General features: G+C 42.5%; 1 protein-coding gene across 4 annotated transcripts in view; it reads right to left on the minus strand.

The window, feature by feature from the left end:
- Positions 1–16,506: 16,506 nt before the first annotated feature.
- The window catches only part of LOC149449016 (protein-L-isoaspartate(D-aspartate) O-methyltransferase-like), a 269,416-nt gene continuing 261,747 nt past the window's right edge, over positions 16,507–24,175 (minus strand). For all 4 annotated transcript variants that reach the window (XM_089693942.1, XM_089693941.1, XM_089693943.1 and 1 more), the window contains 2 exons: positions 20,726–20,895; positions 16,507–18,145 (listed from right to left, as the gene is read on the minus strand). In XM_089693942.1, coding sequence (XP_089550068.1) covers positions 18,133–18,145; positions 20,726–20,895 — 183 coding nt within the window. In that variant the 3' untranslated portion in view covers positions 16,507–18,132. The remainder of the gene's footprint in view (positions 18,146–20,725; positions 20,896–24,175) is intronic.

The following is a 24,175-nucleotide window of genomic DNA, read 5'->3' on the forward strand; positions in this document are numbered from 1 at the left end:
TCTGTGTGTCCCTGTGTCGGTCCACACACCTCTGGTCATTCCCGGAGCCCTGACACCTGGTCATTTATAGCTTAATGTTCCTTTAATACGACCACGCTGGACGCGGCATACAAGGTGTTGTTTTGCTGGTATTGGGTTCCAGCTCATTTGGCCCAGGCAAACCCTGCCTGCGGTGATCGATGCTTTCGGGGTTGTGGCCATCGTGGTGATGTATTGCATATCTGTTGGTCATGCCCAAGACTGATTAGTTTTTGGTCTCGTGTGTTTGGCCTCCTTTTTACCTTGTTCCATCTCCCCATACGCCGGGATGCTCAGTACGCTCTGCTTCATTGTCCCATACCGTGGCCTCTTGGCTCACCAGCAGAAGTTGGCTTCCTATTTGTTTTTGTCGGCAACTAGAACAACTGCTCAGACATGGAAGCGCCAATTTTTCTCTCTTCAGGGGATGCGGGACCATATGACCACTATGATGCTTAATGAACACATGTCGAGGATTTGTGATGACTCCCAGCGTAAATTTTTTAAAATATGGGAGTCGTGCTTGCAATATGCCCTTCCCACGCTCCCCCCGGCTAGTCTGGGGTTGTGATGTTGCTCGGTACTGGTGTTCCCAAACCCCGGCCATGGTCTTGTCATCTTTTTCCTTTTGTACTCCTCCTTCCTTTTCTATTTCTGTTTGTTTTTGATGTGGCGGTGGATAGCTGCCTTTGGTTTGAGTTACTGTCGATGTTATACTAATGTCTTTGTCATTTATGTGCAATTGGCCTCTGCGTGGGCGTGTCTTGTTGCTCCTGTTTTTTTTCAAATGTTTATAAACTAATAAAAATCATTGAAATACAAAAGGCTAAAAATTAAACCTATGTGGCTTATGGCCAAAGTTAAAAAAGCTATAGATAATAAGAAAAGAGCTTTTAGTAAATATAAAAATGGAGGAACGCTATCATTGTTTAAAACTTACAAATAATATAACAGAATATGCAAAAAGAAATAAAGGCCGCACAAATAGAAAACAACAGATTGCAAAAGATAGCATTGCCAACCCCAAAAAAATCTTCAAATATATTAATAGTATAAAGGTCCGATCCGAGCATGTAGGCCCTTTACAAAATAATCTAGAGTGGGTGACTGGGGATAAAGAGAAGGCAAATATTATTAAATACCTTCTTCAGCTCTGTGTTTACAAAGGAGCATGGGGTGCTCTTGTCCATATTGGGCATGGTATTGACACAGCTCCAGATGATCCACATTGGCTCACAACTGATATGATCCAAAAATATTTAGACAGTATAAAGGTGAATAAAGCACCTGGACCAGATGGCATACACCCACGGGTCCCTAAAGAATTGAGCTCTGTCATTTCAAAGCCATTGTTTCTAATTTTTAGGGACTCTTTCATTACTGGCATAGTACTACTGGATTGACGTAAGGCCAATGTGGTGCCTATATTTAAAAAGGGGTCAAAATCTTTACCAAGTAATTATAGAACTGTTTAACTTCTATAGTTGGGAAGATACTGGAGAGTTTAATAAAAGACCACATGGATGGTTCTTGCTGGAAAAATATATTTTAACCAAAAGACAGCAAGGATTCATGAAAGACAGAAGATGTCAAATAAATCTCATTTCTTTTTATGAGGAGGTGAGCAAAACCTTGGACAGAGGGGTGGTGGTGGACGTGGTATACTTGGATTTTGCAGAAGCATTTGACACAGTTCCCCACACAAGGCTAATGTGTAAGGTAAAGTCTACGGGCTTGGAAAAATCTGTATGAAAATGGATAGAAAACTGGCTAAAAGATCGTATTCAGAGAGTAGTGATTAACCATTTGACGCCCGGCCTATGGCCAAATGGCGTCCGCAAAAATGCATTAGCTTTCTGGGAGGCCGCCATATGGCGTCCTCCCGCACATGCGCAGTTCACGCGCTTGCAGAGCCGCGCAGCGGCACGATCTGTCACCGGCCGTGTACCTCGGACACGGCTGATGAGAGATCTGAGTACCGGCCCCCATTGCCGGTACCATGTGACCTGCTGTGACCAATCACAGCAGGTCACATGACAGTTGTATACAATGGATGGCTTCATTCATGCCATCCATTGTATACTAGTGTCTAGCTGTGAATGGTCACAGCTAATCACATGCACATGTCATGTGATTAGCTGTGGCCAAATCACAGCTAAGCACAAAAAAAAAAAATCCCTGAATGAATCGATGTCATTCAGGTAAATGCTTGCTTATAGCAAAATAATTCTTTGCTATAAGCAAATTGTGTAAAAAAAAAAAAAAAAAAAATACTGATCACTTCCCCAAAGTAGTACAATGTTACTATGTTAACATTGTACTACTTTGGACATAGTGAAATATGAAAAAAAAAATCTTAAAAAAAAGAAAAAAAATTTAATAAAAAATTAAAAATAAATAAATAAATATATATATATATATTTTTCACACTGTCACCAGTCAGTGTCCTTGATCACCGCCATGCCAGTTATATGATGAAGCTGTACTGCACTGGTGACAGCATGTAAAAAAAAAAGTTAAAAAATTTTTTTTTTATTTTTTCATTTTCCGAAAAATTATGACAAAAAAATATAAGTTCAAAAAACTCGCCATGCCTCTTATGAAGTATGTCGGACTGTCTACTCTGCAAAAAGGGGTCATTTGGGGGATATCTGTACTATTCTGACATTCTTGGACCTCAAGAAATTAGATTGGCTGTCAGTACTTCAGGATTGATTAATATTCAGATCTATCCCATAGTTTGTGAACTCTATAACTTTCCTACAAACTAAAAAATACATCCTAATTTGGGTTATTTTCACCAAAGACATGTAGCAGAATACATCTTGGCCTAAATTTATGAAGAACAATTATTTATTTGCAAACTTTTATAAACAGAAACATAGAAAAACGTGTTTTTTTTTAAATTTTCGGTCTTTTTTGTTAATTTAGCAAAAAATAAAAGCCTCAGAGATGATTAAATACCAGCAAAAGAAAGCTCTAGTTGTGTGAAGAAAATGATAACAGTTTGGGTACAATGTTGTATGACTGCGCAATTGTCATTCAAAATGTGAGAGCGCTGAAACCTGAAAAATGGCCTGGGCAGGAAGGTGTAAATTGCACGGTATTGAATTGGTTAATGATTCATACTCCGAATGGTCTAGGGTTGTCAGTGGTGTACCCCAAGGTTCAGTGTTGGGACCATTACTTTTTAATATATTTATAAACTATATAGGGTCTGGGATTAAAAATCCCATTTCAGTCTTTGCAGATGACACCAAGCTGTGCAGTGGAATAACATCCTTACAGTATGTCCTCAATTTACAAGCCAACCTCAATGCACTGTTTAATTGGGCAACTGTCAGGGCAGGAGCTGGGCAGGCAGGCCTAAACAATGTAACGCACTGGCTGACGACAACCACCACCCACAGACCGAAGTCCCTCAGGGCGCAGAGTCTAAGTCCCAGGCTGCCCTTCACCAGGGCCCCTGATGGTGGGGATGGACTTGACGCAGCCAAGAACCAGGTCACGGCCCCCGAGACACCTCAGTTGCGGTAATGGCCACCGCCAATGGCGTGTATCTGGTGGAAAAGACAATAGAGTAGTCAGGCAGGCCGGGTCAACAACAACGGGACAAAACAGTACAGGACAGCAGACGAGAATCACAGGTCACGAGCCGGGTTCAGCAACAGAGGGTCAGATCAAAGGAGACCACAAGAATAGTCGAGTCACAAGCCGAGTCAGATACCAGGAGAGTCACGAGAGTCAGAACAGAGTAATAGCGACACAAAGACACAAGACACAAGTGCAAAGAGCATGTGTGGACCACAGGCTTATATGTCATCAGCCACGCCCCTCTGGAGGATGGACCTCAGAGACCTGAAGGCATAAAGGATTCCCACCATGCTCAGCAGAAATCCAAGATGGATGCCAGCACATGGAGTAACATAACCTCTGGGAAAAGGTAGGACCTTGACAGAAACTATGTGGCAAATGAGGTTTAATGTTGATACATGTAAGGTTCTGCACTTGGGGGCTGAGAATATGCATGCATCATACATACTAGGGGGAGTACAACTGGGGGAATCAATGGTGGAGAAGGATCTGGGAGTTCTGGTAGATCATAAGCTTAATAATGGCATGCAATACCAAGTTGCAGTTTCTAAAGTGAGCAAAATCCTCTCTTGTATTAAAAGAGGTATAGACTCCAGAGAGAGAGATATCATTTTACCCCTATACAAATCATTAGTAACACCTCATCTGGAATATGCAGTTCAATTTTGTGCACCAATTCACAAAAAGAACATTGGGGAACTGGAGAAAGTACAGAGAAGGGCAACTAAACCGATAAGAGGCATGGAGGAGATCAGCTATGAGGAAAGATTAGAGGAACAGAATTTATTCTCTCTTGAGAAGAGGAGATTATGGGGGGATATGATCAACATGTATAAATACATCAGTGGTTCATATAGTGAACTCGGTGTAGAGCTATTCACCCTGAGGTCATCACAGGGGACAAGGGGGCACTCTTTATCTCCTCAGAAAAGAAAGAACTCATTTATGTGGTCTTTTATTAAACTCTCCAGTATCTTCCCAACTATAGAAGTTAAACTAACAGGTCCATAATTACTTGGTAAAGACTTTGACCCCTTTTTAAATATAGGTACCACATTGGCCTTATGCCAATCCAGTGGTACTATGCCAGACATTAAAGAGTCCCTAAAAATTAGAAACAATGGCTTTAGAATGACAGAGCTCAATTCTTTAACCCGTGGATGTATGCCATCCAGTCCAGGTGCTTTATTCACCTTTATTCTGTCTAAATATTTCTGGATCATATCAGTTGTGAGCCAATGTAGATCATCTGGAGCTGTATTAATACCATGCCCATTATGGACAAGATTTCTCCCATGCTCCTTTGTATACACAGAGCTGAAGAAGGTATTTAATAAATTTGCCTTCTCTTCATCCCCAGTCACCCACTCTAGATTATTTTGTAAAGGGCCTACATGCTCGGACCGGACCTTTTTACTATTAATATATTTGAAGAATTTTTTTTTTTTGGAGTTTGTTCTACTTTCTTTTACAATCTGTCTTTCAATTTGAATTTTTGTGGGCTCGGTTTCCTTTTTACATATTGCGTTATATTCTTTGTAATTTTTAAATGATGATAACGTTCCTTCATTTTAATATTTTTTAAAAGCTCTTTTCTTATTATTTATAGCTTTTTAACTTTGGCTGTAAGCCACATAGGTTTGATTTTTAACCTTTTAAACTTGTTGCCCATGGGAATATATTTTGCAGTGTGTTCACATACAGTCTTTTTTGAAGAACTCCCATTTCTGTTCTGTGTTCTTCGATGCCAATATTCCCTCCCAGTCTAAGCCTTAGAGAGCAGCTCTCAGCCTTGGAAAATTAGCTCTCTTAACCGCTTGCCGCCCTGCCACTGTGTATAAACATGTGCAGGGCGGCAGTGGAGCGCAAAAGCATGTTTTAAAACGTGCTCCGCGCTCCCGACACATTCACGGGTAGGGGGCGCGCGCGCGCTCCCGCCGACCCGCGGGTGATACGAGTGTCATTGATCAGTCACCAGTGTCATTGATCAGTGAACAGATTTTTACTGATCACTGTATCAGTGTCGCTGGCGACTTCCGATAGTGTTAGCGCCCCTCCCAGATAGCGCCAGATTGCCCGCCAGTACACCAGTAATCCCGTTTAACCACTTGATCGCCCCCCCCCCCCCCGTTAACCCCTTCACTGCCCTGTCACCAGTGTCACTGATCAGTGAACCGATTTTTACTGATCACTGTATCAGTGTCACTGGCGACTTACGATAGTGTTAGCGCCCCTCCCAGATAGCGCCAGATTGCCCGCTAATACACCAATAATCCCGTCTAACCCCTTGATCGCCCCCCCCCCTGAGTTGACCCCTTCACTGCCCTGTCACCAGTGTCATTGATCAGTGAACAGATTTTTACTGATCACTGTATCAGTGTCGCTGGCGACTTCCGATAGTGTTAGCGCCCCTCCCAGATAGCGCCAGTTTGCCCACTAGTGCACCAGAAATCCCATTCAACCCCTTGATCGCCCCCCTCCCCCCCCCCAGTTAACCCCTTCACTGCCCTGTCACCAGTGTCATTGATCAGTGAACAGATTTTTACTGATCACTGTATTAGTGTCACTGGTGACTTCCGATAGTGTTAGCGCCCCTCCTAGATAGCGCCAGTTTGCCCGCTAATGCCCGCTAATGCACGGGATTTTTTTTACCAAAAACATGTAGCAGAATTTGTGTGAAAAAAAGGACGTAAATTTCGTTTGGGTACAGCATTGCATGACCGCGCAATTATCATTTGAATTAGTGCAGCGCCAAACAGCAAAAAAAGGCCTGGTCATTAAGGGGGGTAAATCCTCTGGGGCTCAAGTGGTTAAAGTTAAAGCGGAGTTCCATTGAAAATTTAAAAAAATAAATATCAGCAGCTACACAAACTGTAGCTACCGACTTTTAAAAAATGTACACTTACCTGTCCCTCGATCCCGTGGTGTCCCCCCTGCAGCCTGTTTTGCCCTGTGTTCCAGGCATTGGCATCTTCAGTGCGGCTTCATTGTCGGGTGCTCACTGCACATGCATGAGCAGCACTGCGTTTTGTGACTGGTCCCGTTGTCTTCTGGGACCTGTCACGTGTCCCAGAAGACTACGAGGAGGGAGGACTACATTTTGCTTCCGATCGCCTAGGCGATCGCAGCAGAAGTGGGAGCAGGTACTACCCACACCCCCTCTGCTTCCTAAAAGTACCAATCCTTAACGGGGAGTGGGGGACCAGTTCTTAAAGCGGGAATTCCCCTTTTGGGTGGAACTCCGCTCTAAGTGTTTTTATCTTTCCGGTTTGTGTTTGTAATTTACAGATAACAATAAATGAAATCATGTTTTGGTCACTGCTATCCAGATGTTCTTTTATATGAACATTAGTAATAAGCTCTGCATGGTTTGAGATTACCAGATGCAGCAGAGCATCATTCCTAGTTGGTGCCTCTATGAACTATACCATAAAGTTGTTAAAATCCCCATTATTATCACTGTCCCAGCCTTTTCCATTGGTGCAAGGAGCTGAGTCACCACCTCCTCATTAACAATTGGTGGTCTGTAACAAACTCCAATGATTAACTTTGAACTTTGCAGATCCATATGCAGTTCCATCCAAAATGCTTAAGCCTCTTTACACTTTCCATCAACCTGATCCTCCTTCACACACGCTTTGAGATCACTTCTCATATAGAGACAGACACAGCCACCTTTACGTTTTACCCTGTACCCTTTCCGAAAGAGAGCATATACAGGCATATTGATAGCCCAGCCCTGTGAAGAATGAATCCAAGATTCAGCAATACCAATTAAATCATAGTTCTCTTTGTGCACCAAAGCTTCCAATTCACCTAATTCGCTTGGCAGACTTCTGGCATTGGTGAACAAACACTTTAATTCATTATCACATTTTGCTCTTGTGTTTTGCATATCTTTCTTAGTAGTACAAATAGTACCATAGTTTCCAATAGTTTGTAACATGGGGACCTTCTTATCCCTTGCCATAACCCTCCATCCATCTATCCCCAGTCCACCCTCCATTATTGTCTGATCCCTAACTGACCTGTTTGCCTCACTGGATTCTAGTTCACCCTCCCATCTCAATCCTAGTTTAAATACTCCTCCAACCTTCCCATAAACTTCTCCCCCAGCACAGCAGACCCCTTCCATTAAGGTGCAAACAATCTTTAGAATATACTGTAGATTATACCCCAATGAAAAGTCTACCAGTTCTCTAGAAACCCAAAACCTTCCCTGTTACACCAAGTCTTTAGCTATGCATTCAGTTCTCGAATCTCTCCCATTTTTTGTGTTGCACATGGCACAGGCAATATTTCAGAGAATATCACCTTGGAGGTCTTTCCCTTCAACTTGCAGCCTAGTTCCTTAAATTGGTTTTTGGTTTGGGTGCATAAACACAGGACTGGCCTTCCTTTTCTTTGAGCCCCTACCACTCCAACTACAGTAATTCATCTTCCTACCTGATAACCCTGACTTACCCCTCCACCCTCTACATCAACCCCATTAACCACCTGCTCCGTGAGCAGAAGGCCCCTTTCAAGGTTGTCTTTTCTGCTCAGTTTTGCAACTTGCTTTTCCAGATCTTTAATGTGAGCTTCTAGAATGGCAACCTGCTTACATCTGTCACAGCAGTATGCATCCTGGAGCTGTTGCACCATTTTTGCATACATATATGACCCACTGTGCCCTGAGCACAACCTTCAACCTTGCTAGCACCCATTATCCCTGTTACAATATAATTACTTATAGGAAATTTAAGATGCCACTTAGAGGTTAGAAGACTTAACTCCCGTTTTCAACTCCGGCTTTCTAACCATCCACTTTTCTTCACAAATTCCACATGCAAGTCACCATCAAGTACTATTCTAATATCATATTCTAACACACAGGAATGGAAATCAGCAATAGTCAGCAATGTTTACATTTTGAATTTGTTTTAGAATTGTAATAGAATTCTATTAGAATTTGGATAATTAAATATTTTGGACAACATTTAGTTTCATTATTTTGGATTTTTAAAATGCTTTACTATTGTAATTCAGAAATTCGGATACATGAGAATCTTTGTATAACGAAAATTTCATCCGAATTTAGTTTAAGAATGAAATGAAGAGCACATTTCTCCAAAGCAGTGTCCTCTGTCCTTTTCACTTCACCCCCCAATTCTAGTGTCCTCTGTTCCCTTCATATCAACCCCTCCCCACACACACACACACAGAACGTTGTGTAGGTAGCACTCTCCTACCTGACAGCGTGTGTACAGCAGAGAGCAGGAGACAACACAAGTTGGTGATTGGTTGTTGAGACCGCCTGGTGTCCTAGCAACCAATCACCTGCTTGTTAACGGGTAGCTCCCGCCCTCCATCCAGCACTGTGCTGCCTCCTGCTCTCTGCTCTGCAGTGAAGATAGGAACGGCGGAGGCTTGGGGGAAGCAGGGCCATGTTCATGATCTACCTGTCAGCTAACTGCCTGATACCGGTTTAGGGTGCCACTTGGGTCACAGCAGAGTTTGCTGCAATAGCTGACATTACATGGAAGGCGGCAGCACCCAGCGGCAGTCTCGGGCTGTTTGCTGTTTACACAAGCCAGGAATTTCCAGTTACAGTGACACTAAACTCTGGTTCAAAAAAATATATTGTATTCAAATTTGTATTCTTGACTCAAAAAAAAAAATCCTTTCCTGTACTATCAGCCTCCTACAGATCTCCAAAAGTCTTTTTTTTGCTCTTGTGATCTGATTCCTTGCATGCTCCTGTGATGAACTATAGGATTTGTGTGCATAGAGCAGCGTACATACATGACTGCGCTATTGTCATAATGTCACTCATTCCAGCAAACAGAAGTGAGTGGAAAAGGAGAGGTCCAGGAGCTCAAGGATGTAGAAAGGAGGCAGAAAAAGACAGCAAGACAGTAACACTTTCATGAACAATAGATTGCAGGGCCATTACATCAGAATTAAAAAAAAACAACAAGACATAAACACCGATCAGTAGAATTTTTATGCTTCCTGGAGAAAGAACTACAGAGGAGATGTGCCAAGACCAGTGGCTGGAGGAATAGCAGCCACTTGTCTTATAAACAGGAAACCAAAGATAATTAACTGTTTGATTTGAAAATGAATAGGCTATTTCAGAGCAGCTACTGAGTGAACCAGAAGACAAATGACATATTCAGTGGAGATAGAAAATCAGCAACAAGGATATGTAAAGAAGTTTTGGCAGGAGTTCTGCTTTAAGTCACCATGGCCCGGCCATTCAAACCGTCAAACAGTGTGAACCAAAAAGGGAAACTGGGAGAAGATGGAAGTGCCAATGAACTGACAGCACAGGGCTGGATGTCTTCCTTTGAGAGGTACGTCTGTCATAATGTGCTATGGTATAACACTGCAAGGGTCCCTTAAATGCTTCCCTCCTGGCCTATGGCAAAAAAAGATGGCCAAATGGGAGTGTTCCCATCCTGGGTTGGTGTTATATGAAGTCCTCTCAGTCGAGCAGCAGCTCAGTCTGTCCCCTGCTGTATCCACCAGCATGAGGTCTTAAAGTGGCCATGGCAGCACAGTTCTGTGCAGGTGACCCTGTGCTGTCAGTCACTTCAGTCTTAACTTGGGAGAAGCCATAGCCTTATGTGCAGCCTGTACTAGGTGCTCCCAATGGATTGACTGTAAAAATAACACAGGTACTTGCAGGTATCACACACTCCAGCCCTGTTATTTTAATTCAGGCCAGTTTCACTTCAATAAAGAAGTTTAGACTGCTTACAGTTTGGTCTCCTGGTCCCCCTATTAACATGCTAAGACCTAAATAAATCCTTCCCATTTTTATTAAATATTGTATAGTCAGCAATATGTTTACAAGTCAAATCTGTTTTTAAATTCTGGTTTGTTTTTTAATTTGCTTTGAATTTGATTTGAATAATTCATTATTTCGAACAAAATTTTGTTCAATATTTCGGATTCATTTAAATTTGTTACTATTTTAATTTGGAAATATGGATACATCCAAATCTCCAAATAACAAGAATTTGGTCCAAATTTTGGTTAGAAACTAAACAAACATGTTCACTCGATAGAAGTCCATAGTTAAAGTTAGATCAACTTCTGAACGAAAAAAAATACTACTTATCAATGGCCAGCTTGTGGAGGACACCATACAAGCAATATCAATGCAGGTTAACAGAGCACAATTGCGGAGTGATCCTTTTTACAAAGTATATTGTTATGGCACTGTTAATCTTAAAGTTCTGAAGTGATCTTTAATGGATTATTAATTAAAAGTTGAATTCAATTAATTAAAAAGAAGGCTATTATGATTTTTTTCTCTCACATTTTATCTCACTTTGTAAGGTAGATCAATAAACATAACTGTACATAGCAAGCACTAGGCAGGGACACATCTGTCCAGCTACAGATCACTTACTGTGATAACAGCACTCCAGTGAAATATTACAATGAGTAGGATCAGGTGGTTGGCATTTTGGCACAGTCCTATGTTTATATGCATATAGGAAGGGGAATATGGAGGGGCAGTGACAGTAGTGTCACTCTTGAATCAGGATGTCCCAGCCAGCCCATCCTGCACACATCTCCGACACGATAACTCCACAAAGGCACATACTGTATGAGTGCTTTAGAATCCTATACCCATGTAGTGGGTGTGTGTTGTTCAGTGAAGGTCTCCTCTACTTGACCATCTTGCCTCTGACTCATTTCGTCTCCTTCCTGCTCCTGGTTTCTGCGTCATTGCTCTAGTCACTTAATGTGGTGGGGGGCTCAAGTGGAGGGAACATTGGCACCTCCTGATAGCCCACTTCAGTCAGGTGCTCATAAATTTTGTCACTAGCAATCACCATTACAGAAAATATGGATAATGGTCATACCTCCCAACTTTTGAACTTGACAAAAAGGGGTTTATTTACTGAACCTGGTTGACTCAGAATCTTGGGCACCTGTGCATGGTAGCCAATTAGCTTCTAACCTTAGCATGTTCAGTTAAGCTTCAGCAATAAAACCTGGAAGCTGATTGGTTTTTATGCAGAAGTGGACAAGATTCTGAGTCAACCAGGTTTAGTAAATAAACCCCAAAGGATCAATGTTTAAATGGGGCACAATGTGGTACGTATATGGCACCATTTTGAAAAGTGGGTGTGACCATTTTGGTTTGGATTACATTTATTTTTGCAGAAGCGTTGGTAAGAATTCCACCTGGATCTGGAAGATTGATCATAAAAGGTCAGAAACAAATCTAAGAAGATATTGTTTGTAGCTACAACTTTTAGTATAGTCTAATTACAGTATGGCAACCCAACAGCTCTTGCAGTGATAAACACCAACAAATGTACAATATAGGGGGAGATTTACTAAAACTTGAGCATGAAAAATTTGGTGCAGCTCTGCATAGAAACCAATCAGCTTCCAGTTTTTATTGTCAAAGCTTAATTCAACAAGCTGAAGTTAGAAGCTGAGTGGCCACCATGCACAGCTGCACCAGATTCAGAGTGCTCCAGTTTTAGAAAATCTACCTCATAATGTCTATCTCACAGGTCTCAGGAGTGCAGGGTTCACAATTGTGTAATGCACAGCCCAGTGTACAACCCAAAAAATTACCCCCTTCTCCTAGTATATATCCCCCATACAGATTTCCCCCCACAACCGCAAATCTACACCCAGATACCCCCCCATACAGATTTCCACTCACAGCCCTTAACCTCCCTCAGCACAGACCCCTCTCCAAGCCCCTTCTCAGTACAGACCACCCCCCCAACCCTTTCTCAGTACAGACCACCCTAGTACCGACCCCCCCCAACCCTTTCTCAGTACAAACCAGCCCCCAAAGCACATACCTCCTTCCAGCCTCTTCTCACTACAGACTTCTCCCTCCACTTCAGTACAGACCCCCCTCCAGTACAGAACTACCCCCTCTCAACCAGTACATACCTCCCCACCAAGTCCCACTCTAGTATAGAGCTCCCATCTCCAGTACAGAACTCTTCCCCCCCTTAAGCTCACTCACTGGTGGACTGGAAATATGCAGCAGCAGGGAGTCCTTCTCTTGGCTGAAGCTACAGGGAGCTTGCTATATCAATGACTTGCAGTGGGATTTGCATATGAATAAATCAGTAAAGTGCATGTATATGCAAATGCAGCTGTTGGGTCATTTATACAAGTGTTCATTCATATGCAAATCCTTTGGCAATTTATGTATGAGTTGTAAACAAACACAGTGTTCAGGAGGATTCAACCCCTGTACACAGGACAGAGGGGGAGGGATATAAAAGCAGCACAGTCCCGCACAATCCAGGACTATTGGGAGATGGAATAGAACACTGGCATATTCCAAAATGGCTTCTTTATTGATCCATAAAATCAAATGCACAGGAGATCAGCAGAGATTTCTAACACATTTCATGCACACAACTGCTTAGTCATTATTATTATTTTATCATTATTATACTTTTTATACGGTATTTATATAGTGCCAACAGTTTGCACAGCTTTTAGTTTCTTTGACTATGCTGCCTGTGTGCTTTAAACATTTTAGAAGTCGCCGTCCATCTCCTTTGATGACCAGTTTCAGTGTTGACCACTATAGTACTGTTTACATTGGGGAGCCCTTCACTTCCTCTCACAACAGGGAAAGGGGGAACTGAAAATTTAATGGAAGAGAGGTGGGTGGGAGGATGATGTCATGATCTCTGCCTCAGCCAATCAGAAGCTTTGTATCCACTCATAGAATACGAAGGTCTCTGTGAAGGTTTAATTTACGTAGTTAATCTTGTTAAAAAAAAGACACAAGTCCATCAAGTTCAGACAACAGAGAAAAAGAAACTAAGCCTAGAACCCAGATAAGCTGATTGAGGTTTCTCAGAAACAAACCAGTCCAATGATGATTTGCAAGACTTCATCCACAGCAGAAGGTTTACAGGCCACTACAGCTGCAGGAATGTCTGAAAAAAGATCCTGGAGGGGAAGGTGTAGAAGTGTGCTTGCAGGTTCTGTGCTTAGAGTCAGCAATGATATTTGTAATTTTTCCCATGAAATCCAGCATAGCTGTGGAAAATAGCAAAAACTGAGCATAGGGGTAGACTGACAACTCATGGGGCCCCCGGACAATAGAGGGGATCATGGGGCCCCTGTGTCCTTGCCCAAACTCAAAAAAGCCTATGAAAAAGGTACCAGGGGCATCTCATGAGGCCCCCTACTGACCCTGGGCCCTCGGGCGGTGCCCGAGTTTCCAAATAGTCAGTCCACCCCTGCTGAGCATGCTGGGAGTGGTTATAACTGTCTAGCTAATGGCTTTTATTTTTGTTTGACAGTATCCAAAACCTCCTGTAGGTAATAGAATAAGAGTCTAAATAACCGGATCCTGCGTCTCTCAAAGAGTGATACATTTATAGGTAAAGTTGATCCAGGGAATATCCGATTGCCTCTCGGGGGATCAGGAAGAAATTTTTTTCTCAGCAGAAGCAAATTGGATCATGCTTTGTTGTTTTTTTTTGCCTTCCTCTGGATCAACTGTGGGTATAGGATTATAACTTTTTTTTTTTTATGGTTGAACTGGATGGACTTTTGTCTTTTTTCAGCCAGACTTACTAACTATGTAAGTGATAAAGACAACTAGTTTGAGTGTATTTTCTACTGAAAATATAGATGTGATAAAAAGTGAAGCAATTATCATTGTTTTGGATCATTGTCCATCTGTAGTGTGAAGCGCCGTCCAATCAGCTTTGCTGCATTTGGCTGAGTCTGGGCTGGCAGTATATCTCTAAACACTGCAGAAGTCATCCGGCTGCTTCTGTCTTTGGTCACAGCATCAATAAACACCAATGACCCAGCGGCACTGGAAGCCATGCATGCCCATGCCATCACACCATGCTTTACAGATGACATTGTGTGCTTTGGATCATGAGCTGTTCTAAGCCTTCTCCACACTTTTTTTTCCCCATCATTCTGGTACAGATTAATCTTAGTTTCATCCATCCAAAGAATGCTTTTCCAGAACTGGTCTAACTTTTTAGATGTTTTTTAGTAAAGTCTAATTTGGCTTTTATGTTCTTCAGGCTTATGAATGGTTTGCACCTTGTGGTGAACCCTCTGTATTTGTTCTTGTGAAGTCTTCTCTTGATTGTAGACTTTGACAATGATACGCCCACCTCCTGGAGAGTGTCCTTCACTTGTTTGGATGTTGCGAATGGGTTTTTCTTTACCATAGAGAGGATCCTGCGATTCTCCACCACTGTTGTCTTCCATGGACGTCCATGACTTTTTATGTTGCTGAGTTCACCAGTGCGTTCTTCTTCCCTCAGAATGTACCAAACTGTTGATTTGGCCACTCCTAATGTTGCTGCTATCTCTCTGCTGGATTTGTTTCATTTTTTAAGCCTTACAATGGCCTGTTTCACTTGCATAGACAACTCCTCTAAACGCATGATGTAGGTTCACAGCAATAGATTCCAAATGCAAATACCACACTTAGAATCAACTCTAGACCTTTTGCCTGCTTAATTGATGAAGAAATGACAAAGGCGTAGCCCACACCTGGCCATGAAACGGCTTTTGATTCAATTGTTCAATTACTTTTGGCTAAACTTAAGAGCTGTAATTTCTAAACCCTTCCTCCAATTTGGATATACATACCATCAAATTAAACCTGAGAGTGTGCACTTTCAGCACATATCCATTACATAACTATAGCTTGAATATGTTTTGGTCAATACCTGAAAAAACTGAAGTTGTGCCTGTGTCCAAATATATATGGACCTAACTGTACTTTCATATATTTTAAGGCCCCATTCAGATCTATGCATTTCAGTATTGTGTGGTGAACCATGAACCTCGGCTGTCCTAGGTCACTGCTTCCTCATTGGCCGAGACAGCAAGCAGAAGCCATTGGCTCCTGCTGCTGTCAATCAGCCAATGAGGGGGGAGGGGGGGGCAAGCTGCGGGTCCATGTGTAAATGGGTATACAGAGCAGTGGGTGCCCCCATAACAAGCTGCCTGCTGTGTGGGCACCTAACAGGAGTGAGGGGCCAGGTGAGCCTGCGGGGAACTCGAAAAGAGGAGATCCAGGCTGTTCTGTGCAAAACCACAGTAGGTGATTATAGACACGTTTGTTATTTAAAAAAAAAAAAAAGGAACCTTTAGAATCGCTTTAAGCTAGCCAAATAACTTACAATCTGTACAGTTGCCTTTAGATTTGCACTCTATGCATATCTACAGAAAACTGTACCATCTTATTGCATGTGTGCAAAGTTTTAGGATTTTCCCCCTCCCCTTTTTTTTTTCACTGATATCAGCAGTGATGGAGTACTGATGCTTGCAGCACACATTTGGGTTGATTTACTAAAGACAAATACTATATACTGCGCCCAGGAAGGGCAGTTGCTCCACAGCTTAATTGGATGATTGAAATCAGCAGAGCTTCCCCTCAGACCTAGAACAACTGCATTGCAGGGCACAGACTATTTGCCTTTAGTAAATCAACCCCAATGTACCAACCCCTTTAGATTTGCCAAAACTATGCATTGAGAGGACCTTATATCCAATCAGGTAGACTCTCACACTACACAGTTATAGGCAAATTTAGGAAATCGTTCAGTTAGATTGTAACTTGTGAGATTGGCATTTCATGGGAAAGAGTTAATATGTCTAGAAGGAACTGTCCAAGTAGACTGTAATGTGTGTGACCAGTATTATACTCGAGGTGTTGAAAGGTCCTGCAATGCACGGCCGTTAGCTTCAGTGTGGAGCCCCACAAACCCATAACGCAGCAGTCAAGCTAAGACTTGACTGTCACTTAACAAAAAAAACAAAACAAAACATAGTTGCTAGGTAATAAGGAGTTGCTTGGTAACTAGGAGGATAAATGAAAAGCACCTTTAGACCTTGGAACAGGAGCAGATCACAAAATGATTTCAAGAAATTGTGAAAATTTTAATTGCTATACAGATTAGAAATGCAGAGAGTACTAAAGAAACTTTATTGAATAGAGCTGATTGAGTGAGAAAGGTTCAATACCCATACTTGCATCTGCACAATACACTTAAGAGCTCAGCACATGTCCAAACTCTGTCTCTTTAATGTGCATGTCAGGTGCATCGCTTTTCTTGGAAAAACTATTTGATGCAGTGACAAGCAGAATGGAATTACGTAAGCAGCAGAATTTCATATCGAAGGCTCTTTGGCATACCATAACTTTATAGGCAAGGTGACATGGTGGTTCTTAATTATTGTAAATATATGACACCAATCATTTTGCAAACTATGTTTTTCTTAATAGACCCCAAAAGATGCTGTTCTTAAAGAATATGTTACCCCAACATTTAATATTCCTGATATGTACCTGCTGTACCATGTAAAATGTATCCTGCTCTCTTAGTATTCCCTTTGTGTGAAATCGCTGTGTTCATATTGACCACACTAGGAATGAGAGCAAAGCGTTATCAGTTCTCTAGCTGTGCTGAGAACCCAGTCTGCTCATCTACAATGGTTAGGTATGAGAGTACAGCATAGTCAGTTTTCTGGCTGTGTGCTGGGAAATCAGCCTGCTCTCCTCCAATGATCAGGCATGTGCTGACACACCCCTGCTGCACAGCCATTCCCCAGGAATGGCAATGTACTGCTGTTTCTCCTCCCCTAGCTCTCTGAACACCTTATGCAGCTGAGAACATAGGGTATGTGATCACTTATAATAAAAGAATTAAAAAAAAAAGTATTCATAATGTTTTTTTTATATGTATACACAGATGTTTTGCTTTTTATTTCTATTTTAAACGGAAAATGTTGCTTTACAAGGTGAGGATTCACATATACTTTAATACATTGCTGCTTATATATAGTATTCTATGGATCCTAAAAACCCCTGAGATCTTATGAGATCACAAGCTATATACACATAGTCTGTACACATCTGCCTTTAAGACCCCAGTTACCTGCAATGCTAAACTCATTTCAAACATCTGTTGGAAGGTCTTTTAAACAAGCCAGAAAATGTTGCATTTATTTGGATACAGGTTTCATCAGTAACTAGATATTAACATTATTTTAAGAAAATATGAACTTAGAAAAAGAGCAGAAAGACTATCATTGCTGACATTTTGAAAATGGAAGACGCCTTTGTGTCATACAGACCTATACGTTATATAAAACTGTTGCAGCATATTTATGATTCATTTATAGTTTGCATGTAAATTACCCATGCTATTAATTTATACAAATGTACACAGTTTACTCAAGAGGACCACCTCTGCTTGGGAAGCCATTTTTAAGATTTAAAAACAAAAAGGGTTATTTCTATTTTTAAATGTTTTCATTTGCTGAATTATTTAATTATTACACTTTTCAGTTTATTGGGTGCATCCCCTGAATAGACAGATTTCTAGATGTGGAAATTGTGCAGCCCTGCATAATCTTTGACCCTGCTGTGTTTCTTAGCAAGGACTTTAGTGTTGCCTCCTGAGACATATCTTTTTACCATCTCCAAAATGTGAAAACTACTCTTTTCATCAACTTGTTATCCTGAAGGTCACCAAGCAATTTTCACAGCTCATTCCTATAGAAGAAGGAAAAAAACATATTTAAGATAACTACCAACTTAAATGTATAACTTTACAAAAAGGATTGTTCATTTCCTGCATTGATCTTGTGACAATATATTACATATTTAAATAGAACAAAATCCCATGTTTTGCTCAGAAAGCGCTTACAATTCGTCATACTCTTCAGTGTAATGCACACATGAAACTAAATACCAAGCTTAAAGTGATATTAAAAGGCAATTCTTAAAAAAGACAAAACAAAACCAAAAGTTATACTTACCTGCTCTGTGCCGTGATTTTGCTCAGAGCAGCCCAATCCTCCTCTTCTCAGGTCCCCCATCGGCGCTCCTGGCCCTCCCCTTCCCACTGGGTGCCCCCAGAGCAAGCAGCTTGCTATGGGGGCACCAAAGCAGGCTCGCTCCTGTGCCGCTGCTCTGTGTGTCCATTCACACACCGCTGTGGCTCTGCTCTCATGCCCTCTCTCATTGGCTCTCTGGCTATGATTGACAGCAGCAGGAGCCAATGGCTCCCAATGCTATCTCAGCCAATGAGGACAGACAGTCTCCAGACAACCGAGGCTCTCGTGCAGAATGCGATGGGGCTCAGGTAAGTATTAGTGGTAGCTGGGGCTGCTGCACACAGAAGGTTTTTTTTAACCTTCATGCATAGAATACATAAAGATAAAAAAAAAACATTGAGTCTTTAGAGCCAATTTAACTATATCTTTTTGGAATAAACCCATGCAAGCTAGAAATTTTATAGGTCATGGTATAGCTAGTGGCAGTTAGTCACATTTAGCTGGACTTGCTCTGTAATGTTGAAGACATTTCATAGCTGCTGGCTTAGAGAAGCTACAAAATATCTTCAATAGCACAGATGAATGTTACCGACTGCCACTAGCTTAATACAAACTCATTTCACCTATAATTGGCTATTCAGGGATTGCTTTACTAAAACCAGCGATCTGCAAAATCTGGTGCAGCTTCTGCATAGAAACAAATCAGCTTCCAGTTTTTTTGTCAAAGCTTAACTGAACAAGCTGAAGTTAGAAGCTGATTGGCTACCATTGCACGCTCCAGTTTTAGTAAATCAACAACACAGACGTCTCCATCCACATAAACAAAATGAATGAAGGAATTCCCCCAGCTGGGACTGTGGGGGAGATTTACTAAAGCTGAAGCACTCAGAATCTGGTAACAAAGAAGAGAAAACACAGCGCCTGAAGTGTAGTGTCAGGGCTCCGAGTATGACCAGAGGTATGTGAACTGACGCAGGGAAATGCAGGCTTCAGATAAGTTATAAACAATATAAATTTATTAATACTAACAATACAAAACGCAGTGCAATACTAAAACATAAACAAAGTGTAAACGAACCAAACCACCCACAGATAACAATACATACAATGCAAGTGTAGTCAGGCAGGCCGGGTCAATAACAATCGGGCAGGTAGGAACAGGAGGAGCAGGCAGAGAGTAGTCAGGTCACGAGCCGGGTACAGCAACTAACGGGCAGGTAGGTACAGGGGGTCAGGCAGAGAATGGTCGGGGTCACAAGCCAGGGATCAAACAGGAGAAGTCAGCAGAGGTCAGGATCAGGCAGGGTCGGCAACGAGTCAGTCAGGCAGGAACAGGAACGCAGGTAACAAGATACAGGGGCCCATAGAAAAACACACACCAAGGCCTAGACTGCAGGTCTGGCCATCCCTTAAATACACCTCCGTAATCAGCTTCAGGTGTTTGGCTGACTGCAGGGTTGAGTCTCTGATTGCTGAGAGCACCCGCTGGCCAGCCCTGGTACTGCAGCCCACAAGGCAGGTGAGTCCCACCATTACTGGCAAGTCCATTCCTGACATGTAGACTTCATGGGATATTTAATATCAGTAAAAGAGGTTAGGCAACTCACATGTTAAAAACAGGTTACAGGCTCATCAAATCAATTCAAGGGTGACAGAACTGCCTATATCTCTGGGTGAACACTTGTGGCACTTTAGATGTAGACAACAGGCCGGTTCTCTACACCTGAAAGGCCAAAAGTGTTCACCCAGAGATCTAGGCAAAAGAGCAAAAGGAATCGCATCATTTATGGCCTGCCTTAGACTTTAACTTTCATTAGGTGAATCTGCACTGGAGGAATGACACCTAGAATACAAGTGTAAGCAAAAGTGTTTTTCCTAATATCTGGTCTATGAATCATGTATAATCTGCAAAAGAGTCAGGGCATGTAATTATAGAACGTAGACGAATCATATTGTAGTGCTTTGGAAACGTGTCCCTTGGAGAATGAATGAAAACTCAGCAAGATAAAAAAGTAAACTCTTTTAATTCTCAGTTCAGAAAAGCTGAAAGATATTTCTTCAGAAATAGTGCAAGCATAATATTGTTTTGCAAATACTGAACATAAATATATATAATTTATATATTTTTTTTTCTCCCCTCTTTTATTTAACAAGTGCAAAGAAGCAATAATAAAGATTTAGAAATGGCAAACAAAGTTCAGCTTTTGCCAGTTAGGATCTATCAGAACAATGATGGTGATTTTTGCTTAAAGTTACTGCATTGTATGTTTGTAGAAATGTATATAAAATCTCTTACAGCGGCCATTGTCTCTTTTTGTCTGTTAGAGGAACATACATCACACCCATTAAGCGAACTCTTGTGATGTTCCCATCACTATCCTTGTCATACTGTTCCAGATGCTGACTTCCACCTTCTGGACCCACAGGTAAGACCAATCTTCCTCCTGGCTTCAACTCGTTCAGCAGCTACCAAACATAAAAACGAAAGTTATGTACTGCAAGTGAAAAAAATATTACTACAGAATAGTCTGTAATTTTGATACCTAACTTACTTTGGGCAAGTGTAGCAGCAGCCGCCTTCTTTTGTTTTACATAACCAGGACATACACATTTCTAGGGGCTCATTCATACAGGTGGCGGTAAAAACTGGAGCATGGATGCAGTTGTACCGCTCCCCAGCCAGCCACCTAGAGAAGGACATGCAGCCGCTTAGGGATGTACACATGCCACAGCTACGATGCTTTGCTTGATGGCTACAGCAAAAAAGTCTCTATAATACTGTATAAATTCTGTATAGATGTTCACCCTCTGCAGTTGCTGATTCATAATGTTTCAAAATATTTTCTATTTGCCTATACAGTGCCTTGAAAAAGTATTCATACCCTTTGAAATTTTCCACATTTTGTCATGGTACAACCAAAAACATAAAATGTATTTTATTGGGATTCTATATGATCAACCAACACAAAGTGGCACATAATTGTGAAGTGGAAAGAAAATGATAAATATTTTTTAAAAGTTATTACAAATAAATATGTGAAAAGTGTGGCATGCATTTGTATTCAGCCCCCCGAGTCAATACTTTGTAGAACCACCTTTCCTTGCAATAACAACTGAAAGTCTTTTTGGGGATGTCTCTAACAGCTTTGCATATCTAGAGAGGGACAATTTTGCCCATTCTTCTTTGCAAAATAGCTCAAGCTCTGTCAAATTGGATGGAGAGTGTCTGTGAATAGCAAGTTTCAAGTATTGCCACAGATTCTCAATTGAATTTAGGTCTGGACTTTGACTGGGTCATTCTAACACATGAATATGCTTTGATCTAAACCATTCCATTGTAGTTCTGGCTGTATATTTAGGGTCATTGTCCTGCTGGAAGGTGAACCTCCAAGTCTTTTGCAGACTCCAACAGTTTTCTTCTAAGATTGCCCTGTATTTGGCTCCATCCATCTTCCCATCAACTCTGACCAGCTTCCCTTGTTTCACGGTGGGTATAGTGTGTTCAGGGTGATGTGCAGTGTTAGTTTTCTGCCACACATAGTATTTTGCTTTTAGGCCAAAAGTTCCATTTTGGTCTCATCTGACCTGTCAGGCTCCGCCCAGCGGGATCTCTAGTGGTCCACGGCACGGGGTTTCCCAGGACGCGGAGTCTAAGTCCCAGTCTGCCTTTTCACCAGAGCCCCTGATGGTGGGGATGGACTTGGTGCAAGACTGGAACCAGGTCGCGTCCCTGGGCACCCCCGGCGGTGGCAGAGGGGTCCCGCTGAGGGTATGTGCCCGGGATGAGTCTGCTGTGAAGGGGATGACAGACCCTGATCCGAGCGGGATGGATGGGATGACAGATCCCGATCCGAGCGGGATGGATGGACGACTGCTAGGAGTGAGCGAGGTCAGACTAGCCGGGTCGGTATCGTGCAGGCAGCGTGGTACAGAGGGAGCAAGCGGAGAATGGTCGGGGTCACAAGCCAGGTTCAGCAGGTAGCGGGCAGCGTGGTACAGAGAGTCGGTCAGAGGGATGGTCAGGAACGAGCCGGGGTCAGAGCAGGAGAGGGTCAGCGAAATCAGAACAGGCAGAGTTTGGCAACAAGGAAACGTACTAGCAGGAACACAGGAACAGGAACAAGACCTTGCGGCACTTTGGAAATGCACAAGGCAGATTTAAATAGGGCGCCCTGAGTTTCCATTGGCGCGGCCGCGATCGCTACTGCGCATGCGCGGCCGCCGCCGCGATCTCTGTATTCGCCGGCCAGGAAGAGTCGGCGATCTGCGCATGCGCGCGACGCTGAGCGGCCGGGATCCCTGACATGACCAGAGCACCTTCTTCCACATGTTTGCTGTGTCCCCCATATGGTTTCTCACAAACTGAGAAACGGGATTTCTTATAGCTTTCTTTCAACAATGGCTTTCTTCTTGCCACTCTTCCATAAAGGCCAGATTTGTGGAATGCATGACTAATAGTTGCCCTGTGGACAGATTCTCCCACCTGAGCTGTGCATCTCTGCAGCTCCTCCAAAGTTACCATGGGCCTCTTGGCTGCTTCTCTGATTAATGCTCTCCTTGCCCGGCTTGTCAGTTTAGGTGGACGGCCTTGTCTTGGTAGGTTTGCAGTTATGCCATACTCTTTCCATTTTTGGATGATGGATTGAACAGTGCTCTGTGAGATGTTCAAAGCTTGGGATATTTTTTTTTTTTTATAACCGAACCCTGCTTTAAACGTCTGCACAACTTAACCTCTGACCTCTGTCTGGTGTGTTCCTTGGCCTTCATGATGCTGTTTGTTCACGAATGTTCTCTAACAAACCTCTGAGGGGTTCACAGAACAGCTGTATTTATACTGAGATTAAATTACACACAGGAGGACTCTATTTACTCATTAGGTGACTTCTGAAGGCAACTGGTTTCACTAGATTTTAGTAAGGTGTATCAGAGTAAAGGGGTCTGAATACAAATGCACGCCACACTTTTCAGCTATTTATTTTTAAAACACTTTGAAAAACATTTATTTTTTTCATTCCACTTCACAAATATGTGCCACTTTGTGTTGGTCTATCACAGTGGTGGGCAACCTTTTTTTTCAACTGAGCCAAATCTCGCCAAAACCACGATTGAAATTTATTTTGAGAGCCACATTTTTAAAACTGAAAATACATCTCCCATATAGTAATTCATCCCCCATAGTAATTCATCCCCCATATAGTAATTCATCCCCCATATAGTAATTCATCATCCCCCATATAGTAATTCATCATCCCCCATATAGTAATTCATCATCCCCCATATAGTAATTCATCATCCCCCATATAGTAATTCATCCCCCATATAGTAATTCATCCCCCATATAGTAATTCATCCCCCATATAGTAATTCATCCCCCATATAGTAATTCGTCCCCCCCCCATACAGTAAGTCCCCCCCCATACAGTAAGTCCCCCCCCATACAGTAAGTCCCCCCCCATATAGTAATTCATCCCCCATATAGTAAGTCCCCCCTGTGTCAATTCACTTACCTTTGCTCCGCGCGTTCCTCTCGTCGTGCTTCCCGCGCCGTTCTGGTCTTCAGGGCGGACTGTGAGAGGAGAGGAGTTCGTCACGCTGCCCCGCCTACATCCTGGCTGCCCCGCCTACATCCTGACAGCTGCAGAGTCCTGACTTTTGGGGCGGCCGCCCGAGAGGAGGGAGGGGAGCGGGCGGCCGTCCGAGAGGAGGGAGGGGAGGGGAGGTGAGGGGGCGGCCGCCCGGCACACGC

The sequence above is a fragment of the Staurois parvus genome, unplaced genomic scaffold, assembly GCF_062004578.1.
Source record: "Staurois parvus isolate SC_StPar_1 unplaced genomic scaffold, SC_StPar_1.0 ptg000642l, whole genome shotgun sequence".
NCBI lineage: Eukaryota > Metazoa > Chordata > Amphibia > Anura > Ranidae > Staurois > Staurois parvus.